Source organism: Salvelinus fontinalis, chromosome 40 (genome assembly GCF_029448725.1).
Source record: "Salvelinus fontinalis isolate EN_2023a chromosome 40, ASM2944872v1, whole genome shotgun sequence".
Lineage (NCBI taxonomy): Eukaryota > Metazoa > Chordata > Actinopteri > Salmoniformes > Salmonidae > Salvelinus > Salvelinus fontinalis.
In genome coordinates this window covers 21,106,243-21,121,136 of record NC_074704.1, presented here as the reverse complement: position 1 = coordinate 21,121,136, position 14,894 = coordinate 21,106,243, and the positions used below count along the sequence as shown (strand labels likewise).

General features: G+C 43.5%; 1 protein-coding gene across 8 annotated transcripts in view; it reads left to right on the top strand.

Annotated features, from left to right (window-relative positions):
* Window positions 1-14,894, top strand: part of LOC129839645 (regulatory-associated protein of mTOR) — a 181,314-nt gene that overhangs the window by 17,998 nt on the left and 148,422 nt on the right. For all 8 annotated transcript variants that reach the window (XM_055907182.1, XM_055907188.1, XM_055907185.1 and 5 more), the window contains exons 3-4: window positions 4,857-4,959; window positions 12,600-12,682. In XM_055907182.1, the coding sequence (XP_055763157.1) occupies window positions 4,857-4,959; window positions 12,600-12,682 (186 nt within the window). The remainder of the gene's footprint in view (window positions 1-4,856; window positions 4,960-12,599; window positions 12,683-14,894) is intronic.

Genomic DNA, 14,894 nt, shown 5'->3' with positions numbered 1-14,894 from the left:
CAGGCTGGAAGGCCTTGGAGATTGTAGCATCAGCTTGGGCCACTCACTTAATTGCCAGCAGGACACACATTAGGGCACAGTCACACTGATACATGTACATTATCACAAACCCTTGTAATCTGTCTTGAAGTTTCTGTGTTTTCCATCGGTCATGGATAGCCAAATATAGTTAAGTACCAGTGCAATTCACCTGTATGATAGTGAGCATTGTGAACAAGTCCAAAAAAACAGATTGAACCAAAGTCCCCTTCAGCTTTCACCCTACTCCTCCCCTGTTATCTCTCTCTTCCCCCTCTGCGCTGCTCCGAACAAGATTTGTGGGATTATTAGAAATCCATGAGGTCCAGGAGACATGTATTAAAATGTAATTTTGTTTAGGCTTTCCTTCAGATTAATACTAACAATCAAGGAGGGCCACCCTCTTCAAAAGGAGACCGTTGTTTTGGAGGATCAAAGCCTCTCCCCCGGGGGGCAAGACTTAGTCTCCACCTCTTCATTCCCTTTGTCCCTCCCTTTTCTCCCCCTGTTCAGTGTTCATCTTCTATATTTTGAACACAGAAAAGTTGGAGACTTATATCTCCCTCACTAGCTTTAAGCACCAGCTGTCAGAGCAGCTCACAGATCACTGCACCTGTAGATAGCCCATCTGTAACTAGCCCATCCAACTACCTCATCCCCATACTGTTATTTATTTTGCTCCTTTGCACCCCAGTATCTCTACTTGCACACTCATCTTCTGTACATCTATCACTCCAGTGTTTTAATTTGCCATACTGTAATAATTTTTCCAAAATGGCCTATTTATTGCCTTACCTCCCATATCCTACCTCATTTGCACACTCTAGACTTTTCTTCTCTATTGTATTATTGACTATGTTTGTTTATTCCATGTGTAACTCTGTTGTTGTTTGTGTCGCACTGCTTTGCTTTATCTTGGCCAGGTCGCAGTTGTAAATGAGAACTTGTTCTCAACTAGCCTACCCGGTTAAATAAAGGTGAAATAAAAAATATAAATAATGTATAGTGCACTACTTTTGACCAGGGCCCATAGGGTTGCTGCCCTTATGTCTCCTCCTGTTGGAATGCATGCTATAAATAGGGAGACAATAATAGACTTCTCCACCGAAGTGAGAAATGAATGGGATTCAATCAATGGGAGCCAACATCTGGCTGCTGTCAAACCTAAATGCCACATTAGCCTATTATGAATCCAAAAACAAAATTCTACCTCCCCATTTGTCTCAATTATCATATATTTTTTTCCATGCTAATTTCTCTTTTATTAGTCGCTCACATATGATGTCGTTGGGAATCAAATCATTTCATTAGGGTTGTTTTATTGTGATGGTAATCACTTTAGTTTCCCGTGCCAGGCTGCAGTAATGCTGCTGGTGAATTAGTATGGTGCTGAACAACACCAAGTCAGGACAGAACGTCTGGCATGAACGTACCTCACCTCTAAAACTGATCTACAGGTGATTTGTGTGTGGGTTGGTGGGTGTGGGTAGACAGTTTGAAAGCCAGGGCCTGCTTTTGGTGCTTGACTGTAAACCGTGTGGGTGCTTTTGTGGGTAGCTATGCCATCTTCAGTTTGACCAAACAACGTTAAGACACTGGAAGAATAATTGCAGTCACAAATGCTGACGGTTGTTTTCAAGTTCATTTCAATTCAGTGCACTCCTTCTCAATTTTGGCCATAACTATTGTGTCTAAAAATAGGAAAGAATATATTTGCCATCTCCCCCAGAAATTCAGCACATTTACTGTTTTCCAGGGATGGCTTTAAAACCTGCACTCTGTAGACTGGATGTGTCCGAAATGGCACCCTATTCCCTATATAGTAGACTAGTTTTGATCAGAGCTCAATGGGATTTTGCTTTAGTAGATTCTTTGATGCAGGGCTGAAAACTCCCCCAGACGTGTTGTCATTTAAGCTATAGTATCTTTAAAGGGCACATCCCAACTGACTTATCCCCACTGGGGTCAATGTATAAGAAAGCAGTCATGCCTACCGGAGGTTAGTGTAGTGAAAGTATGGCCTCTATTAGTGAGGGATCCTATGGGACAGAGATGTGGATTCACATCCACACTCCTGTGGGTTTGATTAGAGTTGGAACCACAACGTTGTGGGAAAATGTACATTTTTGGTTCTGAATGAAAGTTAAAAATTTGCATTTACATCTGTTGAAAATGTATTTTTTTTGTTATTCATTCTATACCCACATTTCAACTGCACATACGTTTTCATTGTATTAAGCATTCTGTCACACTAATACATTTTAAATCTATTTAATATAGGAAAGGAAAGAGGCACCAACTGATTGCAACATATGTATTGTTACTCCCATCTGTCCCATGCACTTATGTTCATTTTTCAAAAGCTTTTAAATTGGCAGCGATGTTCAAAGGAGTCAAACCAACAGACCACTTCAACAACATTCTCAGTAACGGTTACAGATTTGTTTTTTTCTTTCTACGACTGATATGTTGTCTATCTACCTCAGTTGAATGCACTGACTGTCAGTCGATCTGGATAAGAGCGTCTGCTGAATGACCAAAACGTCCAGGAAATAAGTCTTTTCACCTTTCATTCAGAACCTTAAACCTGCCTTTTTTCTTTCTTTTTTTTTTTTTAGACCTATTTAATAAATAAATCTTACTGGGTGTTGTCATTGGGGAATTTTGCATGGAAAATCTCCCTGGTCCCTAAATGTCTTTGCTCCGTGAGAGAAGCAGAAATGAAAGAACTTTACATATGTCAACTAGATTTATGCATTCCTTCTATAATTTTCTGACATCATTCTGGTGAGCAAGGCTTTATTTAATATTCTAGAGCGTCAAGTAATGACAAAGAGAAGCTGCATATATGTAATTATAGACAAGTTGACTCACAAATAACCTACCTAATGTCAGAAATTATACACAGAAAAAATATCTAAATGAGGCTTAACTGTAAAAAATGTATAATAATAATTATCCAGCATCCCCTGTCCAAAAAAACTGAATAGGAATATTATTTTTATTCATGGATACAGGGATACTCGTGAGTGGAATGTCAAAGCTGCATGTAAACAGCTTATCCTGAAATAATACCTTAATCGGGATTGGGCTATTATTCAGAATACTATGCGCATGTAAACGTGCTCACTGACGTGAGCTTGCTCATTGACTATTACTCAGGTGTTGAGAAAAGATGCACAAAGCTAGTAACACAGGGGTAGTAGCTCCTCAAGTAAAAATCAGTGCAGCGTTTCAGACTGCCCTCTCTGTTCTAGCCTCTCTCGTTCGCTGTCTGTATGTCCATGTGTGCCCCAACGGATCAATCTGTGTTCAGGTGCACATGTTTACCTGACCCTGTTTCCTGTCCCCCTGGGCTTCTTCTCGATCAGACCAGTCTACACTACAGTAAACTGCCTGGTAGGAGCAGTAGCTACAGAACTCTGCTAACCACCATAGATCAGGCACATATTTAATTCAATACCCTTCTGTCTGCAATGAGCTTCGGCCTTTCTGTCTGTCGGCTACAGAGTTCCATTAACTTCAGTTATCCAGGCACACATTCAATTAAATACACTTCAATAGACCTTTCTTGGAAAGTCCTTGGGAGACAAATCAATCACCAGTAAATGTGATCTTTCTTTCTGCTGTATCATTTAGCGATATCCAGGCAAGGTTTATATACGGAGTCGTGACTGTTTTAAAAACATTTTTTATACGTTTTTAAAATATCTATTTTTATTACAGAAAGCACTGAATAGTGACTTGTATTAGAGTCGCGACAGTCTACAGACTTCAAAGAGAAGTTTTAAGTTCTTCCCTCTCCAAGCAGAACCCTTTTGGTGTGTTCTCTATATTCTAGTGCTTGGCATAGTGTTGAATCCAGCCTCAGTCCTTTGATGGACAACATGGCGCTTCACTCTCCAGATCAGGTCAGCAGCACTGTGGTTCAGAATTGCGAAGTCACGTCAGGCTATGCCAACTAGACACACCTGCCAATGGATCCATCTATGCCAGAGGGCAAGGTCAAAGTAGTGTGTATGGCTGTCCAAAAAAACAATCTCACCCCAGGACACCTCAAGTAATGAAAAATACAAATAAACGCAGGAGCACTATTTCTTGATATTTGAAGGACAAACGGGGCTGACGTTTTGACGTGTCAGGCGCCTGCGGGAGCTTGTGTACAAATAGAAGACCAAACCCACCACTGATGTGTCCTCTCCTTCAGTGTGGAACTCAGCTTGTAGCTGTGAGTCATTTTGCATGCCGAACAACCCCAGGCTAAATATCAGTAGCCTAGTCAAACTGCGCACCGTGCCCAGCTTCGCCAGGTAGGCGGCCTGTTCCTGATCTTGCACATCTGCACGGCACCTTCAGCATTGAATTGCTTTAAATGGCTTGTGTGATATTATGTTGTTAGTTGAGTGACAACCTATGTCATTTGCTAGGTTTTATCTATGCGCTGTTATACATGTTTTACCGGAATAATAGTAAACTACCGGATGAAGGTTAATTAGCGGGTGATTCTGATTTCAGTACCAAAGTGGGAGAACAAAAAACGTAGGCTACATTGCCCCCCCGCCCCAAGATACGTATTGAAAGGAAAAGATACACATCTGATATTAATTTGAAGGAAAATCTAGAGGCTCTGCCTGCCTCAGAGCTGTATTGTGTGTGTGAGGACTCGAGTCCGAGCCTCTCTATGAGCTGTGAAATATTAATGTCCTTCACCCAAATAATGTAAATAAACAGGGTCTCTCTTCACACTGTATATGAGAGCATGGATTGGGATTATATCTCATATAAACATAGTGTGTATTGAGAAGCATGTTAATTGACTTCTCTGTCTCTCTCTCCAGATGAAGACAGTGAGTGTGGCCCTGGTGCTGTGTCTCAACGTGGGCGTGGACCCTCCTGACGTGGTCAAGACGTCACCCTGCGCCAGACTGGAGTGCTGGATCGGTAAGAACACACAAACACACACACTTGCATAACCTGTTCCATACTCACCTCACACACAAATAATTCATAATAATAAAGCCATTATTAAGACATACCTATGGGAAACATTGGCTTTCTTCTAATGTGTCCAACCTTCTCCCCAAACCATGTTGCCTTGATAGTATGTCCTGAGCTCCTCTAGTTGATGTTCCGGGCGCTGAAAGAACCGCGTATCCAGTAGAACTTGGACATAACCCCGTCAGTGAGCATTATGCGACCTCAGCATTCGAATACATTGTATTCGATGCACTTCCAGAAGGACTTATTCGTGGTGTCATTTCCGTCTGTAGATGTAGCCTTCATGCGCCAGGTTATTTTTGGGAAGCACGAAGAGGATAAATTCGGTTTCCATTGCTTGTCAGGGACATCACCAGAACCTTGGATAAGTGAGTGCCCCTGGAAAGTTGGTGGACTAGAATTTTCTCCTCATATTGCAGGCTTACTATATGTGTATCCCTGGTTTTCAGGGGCGGGGGTTTTCAGGGGCGGGGGTTTTCAGGGGCGGGGGTTTTCAGGGCCGAGCCCCTGGTTATGAATCTCTGGTGACGTCCCTGTTGCTTGTTCTGACCTCCAAGAATAATGAATGCTGAGGGTAGCAGTGCAAGGTCTTTTTAAGCAGAATATTTGTATTATTAGCATATGAACAATTTGCAATTAGATTGCTGGACAATCAAAGCCATCCATCCAACCCATTTATTCAGATCTGGTAGTTGATAGATTGGCCCTAGTTATTGTTCATTAACAGCATACATTTGCATTCATTCTCTTAAATCTCTTAAAGTAGCCTATATTCTTCATGTGCAATGTATAGCCTACTGTACTGTTTGTCTGTTTGGACTGTCTGCCTGTCTTGGTGAGAATCTTAAGGTAATAAAATACTTAAATAGCATTCTTTAGTTTGTGCTTATTATTATTATGATTTTTCCTCGCCAGCCAGGGTAGGGCAGCACTTTACAACATTCGAATGTTATAGTTTTGTGAATCTCTCAAGAATATTTTTTTGAATTGAAAATGGGAACAGTGGTAGAGATGGACCACTACTGATTTAAAAACAAAATGGACTACTATCTCATTCATATTATAAAGATATGAGGTGAGTATCAAAATAGTTTCAAATGATGCCCTTGCCTTGAAGTTGAACCTCGGGTAGATCTTTAGTGTGTGTGTATATAGATATAGTGTGTTAGCAGAGAACCCTCTATGACTAATATATATATGTTTTAAATGACTAGGGTGGTTGGAGTCCTTGGCAATTGTTTGGGCCTTCCTCTGAGCCTAATCATAGGCTGTTACTTTGTATCTAAAATCACAATGTTTACATTAATATAGTCATGTGACAGTCATTTTTAATTGAAACGTCCAAATGTCGGTCTTTTACCAGTTTCTATTTTCATGACACATGAAAATTCAGTATGCTATAGTATAATATTCTGCCCATTTGAACACAGTGGTTTTAGGCCATATAAAGAACAGCTATGCATGATTTAATGAAAAGCAGCAAACAGACACATTGTTTCACTTTAATAAAAGACTCAAGAGGCTCTACTTTGATTTTAGAAGTGGGGGGGCGCATTTTTACACAATCCAATGTGCCGTCTATTTAGAACAAAAAGTCAGCAGAAATGCCCTCAGTCATCAGGCTAGGTAAGAGATCATTATTAAATATGTTTAAGTGATTAATAACACTGAACTAAATCAAAGGTGATTCGGTAATAAATATTGTTGCACCTTTAACCAATAGCCTAACAAATGAGCAACTCGTGAATAAAATACAAAGACTTTTTATTGTTTTTATTAAGAAATCCACCATATCAAATTTCTCAACTCTCTCCCAACACAATTTCCTCCCCGTTCAATTATACCTTTTTATTTATTTTTATTCCTAAGGGAGTGGTTTGGAAACAAAACCAAAAAAACAACACACCCCACTCAATTTTAGGATCTTAGTGAAACATTCAGGATTGGTTTCGGGTGTGTTAGGCCAAGGCCAGAGTGACAACTCACAGAACGGCATCCAGGGATTGCCTAAATGGGTACATCCCCTGACGTGGGTATGTTTTTAATAGACACCTTTAGTCGTACAGTATTCCATATAAGGCATCCAGACCTTGTAAAAGTTAATCCTTAATCTGGTAATAAATCAAATCTAGTTATGCATAACTTGACATTGTGGGAGGATAACCAACCTTCCAATTAATGACAATGCATTTCTTAGCCCCTATAAATGCTTGGTTACGCAGTTTCTCAAGTATCAACATTTCCAAGCAAACAAAACGGGGAGAAGGGAGAATCTGTCGACATGCTGAGATAAAATAACATACTCTTTGCCAGAATTTGGCCAGCCTTCACAAGACCACACAGTGCATCCAGAAAGTATTCAGACCCCTTGACTTTTTCCACATATAGTACGTTCTATGGATGGTCTTAAACTGCAGTCATTTATGTCTGAGATAATGATGAATGCCCAGTCATGTTCATATCATCAATAGCTTCCACCAGGCCATGTGTTGTGTCATTGGAAAATGCCTCCATCAACCCTTGATACAGCTTGGAAATCAACTTTGGAGGGTTGTCAGACTGCCTTAGAATAGCATCTTGCTTGTCCAGTGTTTGCTGCATAGAGCGAATAAAGGGTTGTATCTGTAGAAATTCACCTCGTCTGCGTCAGACTGGTCTTCCCTGGCTGCATGCTGAGATCCCTGTCACCATCTGATCCTCCTAAAAATGAGGGATGACAAAGAATTACCTTGGTCTACATTTATACGTTGATTCTATTCTTAGATAATATAATGGTTCAATAATTGAAATTACCATTATTCCCGGACTGTTGCTTTAAGCTTAAACTGCTGTCCTGTAACTACTGTAGGTCAACCCTTCAATTCAAGATGGAACTTTGTTAATATACTGCAAAATTGGCTGTGACCATTTTGCGACCCCTGTCACCATCTGATCCTGCTAAGACATGTCGACGTTCCCCTTTCTGCTTTGTTTGCTTTAGCCTACCTATTGTATTAACAGCACATATATTTTTTCGCGTTACTCACACACGCTTCAACTTCAGTCGCCTACCTCTCCTAGTTGGGCGTGAGTTCAACTTCGCCTCGTTTGTGTGGTCTCATTGATATAGAGTAGGCTGCCTACATGCGCGGAGAATCACATGGCGGTTAAATCGAATATGAAATGAAATATGATTAGACACTGTAGTTTACTACAGTATCTAAATACATATTGACAATGGAAAGAAGTGTAGGCCTGTCAACCAACGTGAGTCGAAGTGCAATCAACACATTTAATCATCATACTATGCTGAGCAAGCGTTTCGCCTTTTCGTTTTCAGTAAGTATTGATGACCTGTCTTTGTCTCTGCCTGCAAATCGTCCTAAACGGTAGGCTATATCCTATAGGCCTACGCAATACGTAGCAGGTGTCGCTGTCTTCATTCTTGCTGCTTCCAGTTCAGTAGCCATACCTGTGAGATTAGGTGCCCGTGTGGTCTCAATTCAATAGTAGGCTATAGCCAATGCATGGGATGAGAAGCACGGGGCAGTTCTTTCCGAAGAAATGTACTTCCTGAATAAGCCTATGATTAGGCTATAGTTTACTACATTGCTTAGAATATTGATCATCCATATTTCTGTCTGTAAATCTTCCCACTACTAAAAGGTAGGCAATAAAAATAGCTGAAGAGAAAGTGCAAGTCTGTCCAACTGTGCTCACTTCAACTACATCTATCAAATTGGATGATACAGTAACACACTATAAGTGCCATGTGAGAATCTCTGGAAATGTAACCTATTTCCTACGTAATTGTTGTGCATTTGATATTGACTATAGGGCATAAAATTGCGGGGACCATGGCTGGCAAGTGATCTGCGTCACATACGGCTAAAATAACATTGCGGGACTAGGTTGGGTTTGGGACCAGTTCTTCTGGTAGCGGGTGGGAGTCGGACAGAAAATCAAGAAATAGGTCCCGGGCAGACCTCTACTGTGCACAATGACAGTGGCGTCTGTAACGTTAGCGCTGTTTATAACTGTGTCAATGTGAAAAGTAGGGAATTAGCTAGGGAAACTGATCAATAAAGTTACATTGCCATACTGTCTAATAAAACTCACAAGGCACTGAAAAAGCGTCAGAATAGGAATCTTAAATCGTTTTGTTGATGGTTTCATCGTTTGATTCAGGTCTAGTGTGATTGAGGCAGAAATATTAGCTAACGTTAGCTAACTTTTCCCCAGTTCTCTCTAATGTACACCAACTGGCGAAAGCTAGCAACGTTCATTTAATTCTGAAAGGGGCAAAACAAAGACTTAAAATGTCCATACAAACAGCTGTTAGTAATAATAGCCACATCATATTGCTATCTGACTAGAGGCTAGAGCTGACCTGACTGTGGTAGCTACTAGCTAGCTACTAGCAAGAGGGGATGAAACATTACCTAATGTTACAATACTAGCTCAGTTTAGTTTTTTTCCCCGTTAAGTTAAACAGCAGTTACCTTGCCAGCTACATCAGTCAACTAAAGAGTAGACAGTTTTTGCTCTGCTTGCTTTTACAACTTTGTGGAAGAGCGCAACACATACACACTGAACTATCCTCAACTCTCCTGTGCTGGTCCAGCCAGCCTTCCAGAAGCTTTGCCTTCACACAGCCTGTCAGCCTGCCCTGTGGCATCTGCGTGGTCCTAAATCCAGCTAGCGGAACATTTCAAATAGCCTACCCGACCGCTCGGAGGCGACCTTATGTCCTAAAGCACACCTTTGCCGCTTTTTGTATCACATTGCAATGACAAAAATGCAATTTCAGAATGTGGGGGGGACATGACCCCTTGTCCCAAGTGAAAGTTGTGCCCCAGAGAGACTCACACAGGCAATGGGCCATACAGCTGGCTTCAGTTTCCAGCCAAATAGGCCTACAAGGAAACTCGACATATCACGACGACGCTGGGAAGGGGTCAATGCGCTGTGTAATGCCTTACACAAGAAGTTTTGCTCAACAAAAAAAGGCACATAAGTCAGTTGGCACAATGCCCCTTGTGGCAAAAGTACATTCATTGAATCCATTTGAAAATATATGGTCTTAAACTAGGTTTCCATCCAATTGGCGACAGATTTTCATGCGCATGTAGTTTATTGCATATTTTAGAATATTCTAATTTTCAAACCAGAGATGGTTTTCCATCAAATGTACTTGTTGGTAAAAGGCTGCGCGTGATGACGTCGTGCACATTAAAATATATTTTCTGGTTAAATTCCAATGTACTGAATAAAAAATACAAGTTAAATGGGTTTCCAATGCATTTTCAACTCCACTGCTGGTTTTGTCACAAATTTTTGAGTTATGTAGTGAATTTTTATCCACTGGTATTGGCACATGCGCTCTAACCAACAGCTCGCAGATACAGTGCCGGTATAGCCTAGTGTCAACCTGTTTATAGAAAATAATTATTATTCTGATAAAGGAAAAGTGACCTTTTCACAAAACAGAACCATACAGAGTAATATACATATATACATACAGAGCTCGCATCCGCTACAAGACCATGGTGCTTGCCTACGGAGCTGTGAGGGGAACGGCACCTCCGTACCTTCAGGCTCTGATCAGGCCCTACACCCAAACAAGGGCACTGCGTTCATCCACCTCTGGCCTGCTCGCCTCCCTACCTCTGAGGAAGTACAGTTCCCGCTCAGCCCAGTCAAAACTGTTCGCTGCTCTGGCACCCCAATGGTGGAACAAACTCCCTCACGACGCCAGGTCAGCGGAGTCAATCACCACCTTCCGGAGACACCTGAAACCCCACCTCTTTAAGGAATACCTAGGATAGGATAAAGTAATCCTTCTAACCCCCCCCCTTAAAAGAGTTAGATGCACTATTGTAAAGTGGTTGTTCCACTGGATATCATAAGGTGAATGCACCAATTTGTAAGTCGCTCTGGATAAGAGCGTCTGCTAAATGACTTAAATGTAAATGTAAATGAGTAAAAACAAATGTTTTACATTGTGGGAATTATAACAAAATAGTGAAGGAAATTCAGAAATGTATGAAAAATGCAACAACTAAAACATTGGGTTGAAGTTTGAAGAGTATAAAATAATCAGAAAAGAGAGCTCCATTTTAAAACCACTTAGTGTATTTGTTGCCACACTAGGATCATGCACTCCTCCTGAAGCATATTTAGAGCTTTTGTTATTCCAAAACATTAAATATGTTCATACCGTTGAAAAATTAGAAAAATATTGTGAGATATGACCATATTGCCCAGCCCTACATCCACGTTTTGTAAGTAATCTCATAACACTATATTAGACAACTGAGAAGAAACCAGACAGACAAAATTACAGTAATAATTAAACGATACACCCCCACAGATGGTTTGACAAAAAGAAACCACATGAAACTCAAGACTGTTTGATGGTAGAGTTTATGAAAGGAAGCACTTAACACATTCAAAAAAGCAAAGACTTCTGACAGTCTGCTCCTGTTTCATTGTAGACTTTGACTGAGCACAATGCAAACTGTCAATCATCAGATCATGGTTTATTTAAAGAACTGTCTAGAATAACCTTAAATGCACAATCATTAGCTATCATTCTTCTTCTCTGACCCACCCTCGTCACCCCACCCCCTCCCTCCTTCCTTCATTTTATAGGTCCCTATCTGAAGAGAAATGAATGCATCATACCACTTTAGGGTCATCTTACATTTACTAACTGCAGTTGCGTTATACTGCACAATATACATTTCCTTAACTTGCTGGCTACTGAAAATATATCATCTATCAATAAATGTACTTTGTCCCCAAAACATTGTCAGTGTCCCTGAATATGCATATTGTCAATACATCCGGTAATTTCTAAATCAATCATGTAATTCTCTGCATTGTGGGCGGAATTTGGTATCTCAGAATCTATAATATGTGCTATGCTTTATACAATTTGATTTCTTCTTGTCAATATTTCAATCCGAAGCGCTGGGGAGATTTCTCCGTCTTATGTAGTTTAATTTGATAAGAGAAACAGCCCTACTAAACAAATGGCGAGGGATTGTGATACTGGTTCTCTATTGGGTTAACTGTCTCAGCTGAATTTCTGCTTCATTGTGATGGCACTATTGGGATTTATCTGATCTCTCTGTTGTGGCATATCAACTGGGCTGGAGGACTCTTAATCCAAATAATGTGTGGAATACTGCAGCTCACAATTGTAGCATTTACAGTACCAGTCAAAAGTTTGGACACCTACTCATTTAAAAGCATTGCTTTTACAAGATGGTAAGGTAAAAGTATTGCAGATCTGAAGTAACATCTGTATACAGTGTGTGTTATTGGGTATTGTGTGTAGATTGATGTACAGTAACGATCAAAAGTTTGGACAGACCTACTCATTCAAGGGTTTTTATTTTTACTATTTTCTACATTGTAGAATAATAGTGAAGACATCAAAACTATGAAATAACAGCAATGCTTCTAGATAAATATCAGTGCAAGTATTATGAGTAATGTGGTAATTTTTGTGTATTTCACTACATTGTTGCTGTGCTGGTTGTACCCAAGTCTAATGTTGTCCTTTTGATAATGAGTGTCTGTTTCCTCTCCTCCAGACCCTCTGTCCATGAGTCCACAGAAAGCCCTGGAGACCATTGGGGCCAACCTGCAGAAGCAGTATGAGAACTGGCAACCCAGGGTGAGTTCCCATGTTCTCCCTCCTCTTACTCTAAATCAGTGACCCACCACCCACACATACCAGTCTGTATCTGTCTGTGGAAGGAAGGTAAGAGGTGGAAGAAAGGTAGGGGGGAGGAGAGGTGGAAGGAAGGTAAGGGGGAGGAGAGGCGGAAGGAAGGTAAGGTGGGAGGAGAGGCGGAAGGTAAGGTGGGAGGAGAGGCGGAAGGAAGGTAAGGGGGGAGGAGAGGCGGAAGGAAGGTAAGGGGGGAGGAGAGGCGGAAGGAAGGTAAGGGGGGAGGAGAGGCGGAAGGAAGGTAAGGGGGGAGGAGAGGCGGAAGGAAGGTAAGGGGGGAGGAGAGGCGGAAGGAAGGTAAGGGGGGAGGAGAGGCGGAAGGAAGGTAAGGGGGGAGGAGAGGCGGAAGGTAGGTAAGGGGAGGCGGATGGAAGGAAGATAAGGGGGGAGGAGAGGCGGATGGAAGGATGGTAAGGGGGGAGGAGAGGCGGATGGAAGGATGGTAAGGGGGGAGGAGAGGCGGATGGAAGGATGGTAAGGGGGGAGGAGAGGCGGATGGAAGGATGGTAAGGGGGGAGGAGAGGCGGTAGGAAGGTAAGGGGGGAGGAGAGGCGGAAGGAAGGTAAGGGGGGAGGAGAGGCGGAAGGTAAGGGGGGAGGAGAGGCGGAAGGTAAGGGGGGAGGGGAGGCGGAAGGAAGGTAAGGGGGGAGGGGAGGCGGAAGGAAGGTAAGGGGGGAGGGGAGGCGGAAGGAAGGTAAGGGGGGAGGGGAGGCGGTAGGAAGGTAAGGGGGGAGGAGAGGCGGAAGGAAGGTAAGGGGGGAGGAGAGGCGGAAGGAAGGTAAGGGGGGAGGAGAGGCGGAAGGAAGGAAGGTAAGGGGGGAGGAGAGGCGGAAGGAAGGAAGGTAAGGGGGGAGGAGAGGCGGAAGGAAGGAAGGTAAGGGGGGAGGAGAGGCGGAAGGAAGGAAGGTAAGGGGGGAGGCGGTAGGAAGGAAGGTAAGGGGGGAGGCGGTAGGAAGGTAAGGGGGGAGGAGAGGCTGAAGGAAGGTAAGGGGGGAGGAGAGGCGGATGGAAGGAAGGTAAGGGGGGGAGGAGAGGCGGATGGAAGGAAGGTAAGGGGGGGAGGAGAGGCGGATGGAAGGATGGTAAGGGGGAGGAGAGGCGGAAGGAAGTTAAGGGGGAAGGAGGGTAAGGGGGGGAGGAGAGGCGGATGGAAGGAAGGTAAGGGGGGAGGAGAGGGGGATGGAAGGAAGGTAAGGGGGGAGGAGAGGTGGAAGGAAGGTAAGGGGGGAGGAGAGGCGGATGGAAGGAAGGTAAGGGGGGGAGGAGAGGCGGAAGGAAGGTAAGGGGGGGAGGAGAGGCGGAAGGATGGTAAGGGGGAGGAGAGGCGGAAGGAAGTTAAGGGGGAAGGAGGGTAAGGGGGGGAGGAGAGGCGGATGGAAGGAAGGTAAGGGGGGAGGAGAGGGGGATGGAAGGAAGGTAAGGGGGGAGGAGAGGCGGATGGAAGGAAGGTAAGGGGGGAGGAGAGGCGGATGGAAGGAAGGTAAGGGGGGGAGGAGAGGCGGAAGGAAGGTAAGGGGGGGAGGAGAGGCGGAAGGAAGGTAAGGCGGGGAGGAGAGGCGGATGGAAGGAGGGTAAGGGGGGAGGAGAGGCGGAAGGAAGGTAAGGGGGGAGGAGAGGCGGAAGGAAGGTAAGGGGGGAGGAGAGGCGGAAGGAAGGTAAGGGGGGAGGAGAGGCGGAAGGAAGGTAAGGGGGGAGGAGAGGCGGAAGGAAGGAAGGTAAGGGGGGAGGAGAGGCGGGTGGAAGGAAGGTAAGGGGGGAGGAGAGGCGGGTGGAAGGAAGGTAAGGGGGGAGAAGAGGCGGATGGAAGGAAGGTAAGGGGGGGAGGAGAGGTGGGTGAGGTGGAAGGACGGAAGGAGAGAGAAGGAAGTATTGAATGGAAAGGAGATTTGAGCGTGGGAAGGACAGTAAGTAGAAAGGAGAAGGCAAGTGTGAAGAGAGGGAGAGAGTGAAACACACCAGCTGAGTGTGGGCTGAGTGAGCCAGAGGTCAGTACCAGCTGGTAGGAGAGAGGAGGAGTGTAGGAGTGTGAAAGCATTCAGTCTCTTTCAGCCTCAGGACATAGGCCTACTGCTATGCCACAGACCAGAGACCACTTCTGGACCACAGACCTCTCTATGATGCTGTAACTAATAATACTAGCACTGACCTGAACTTACAC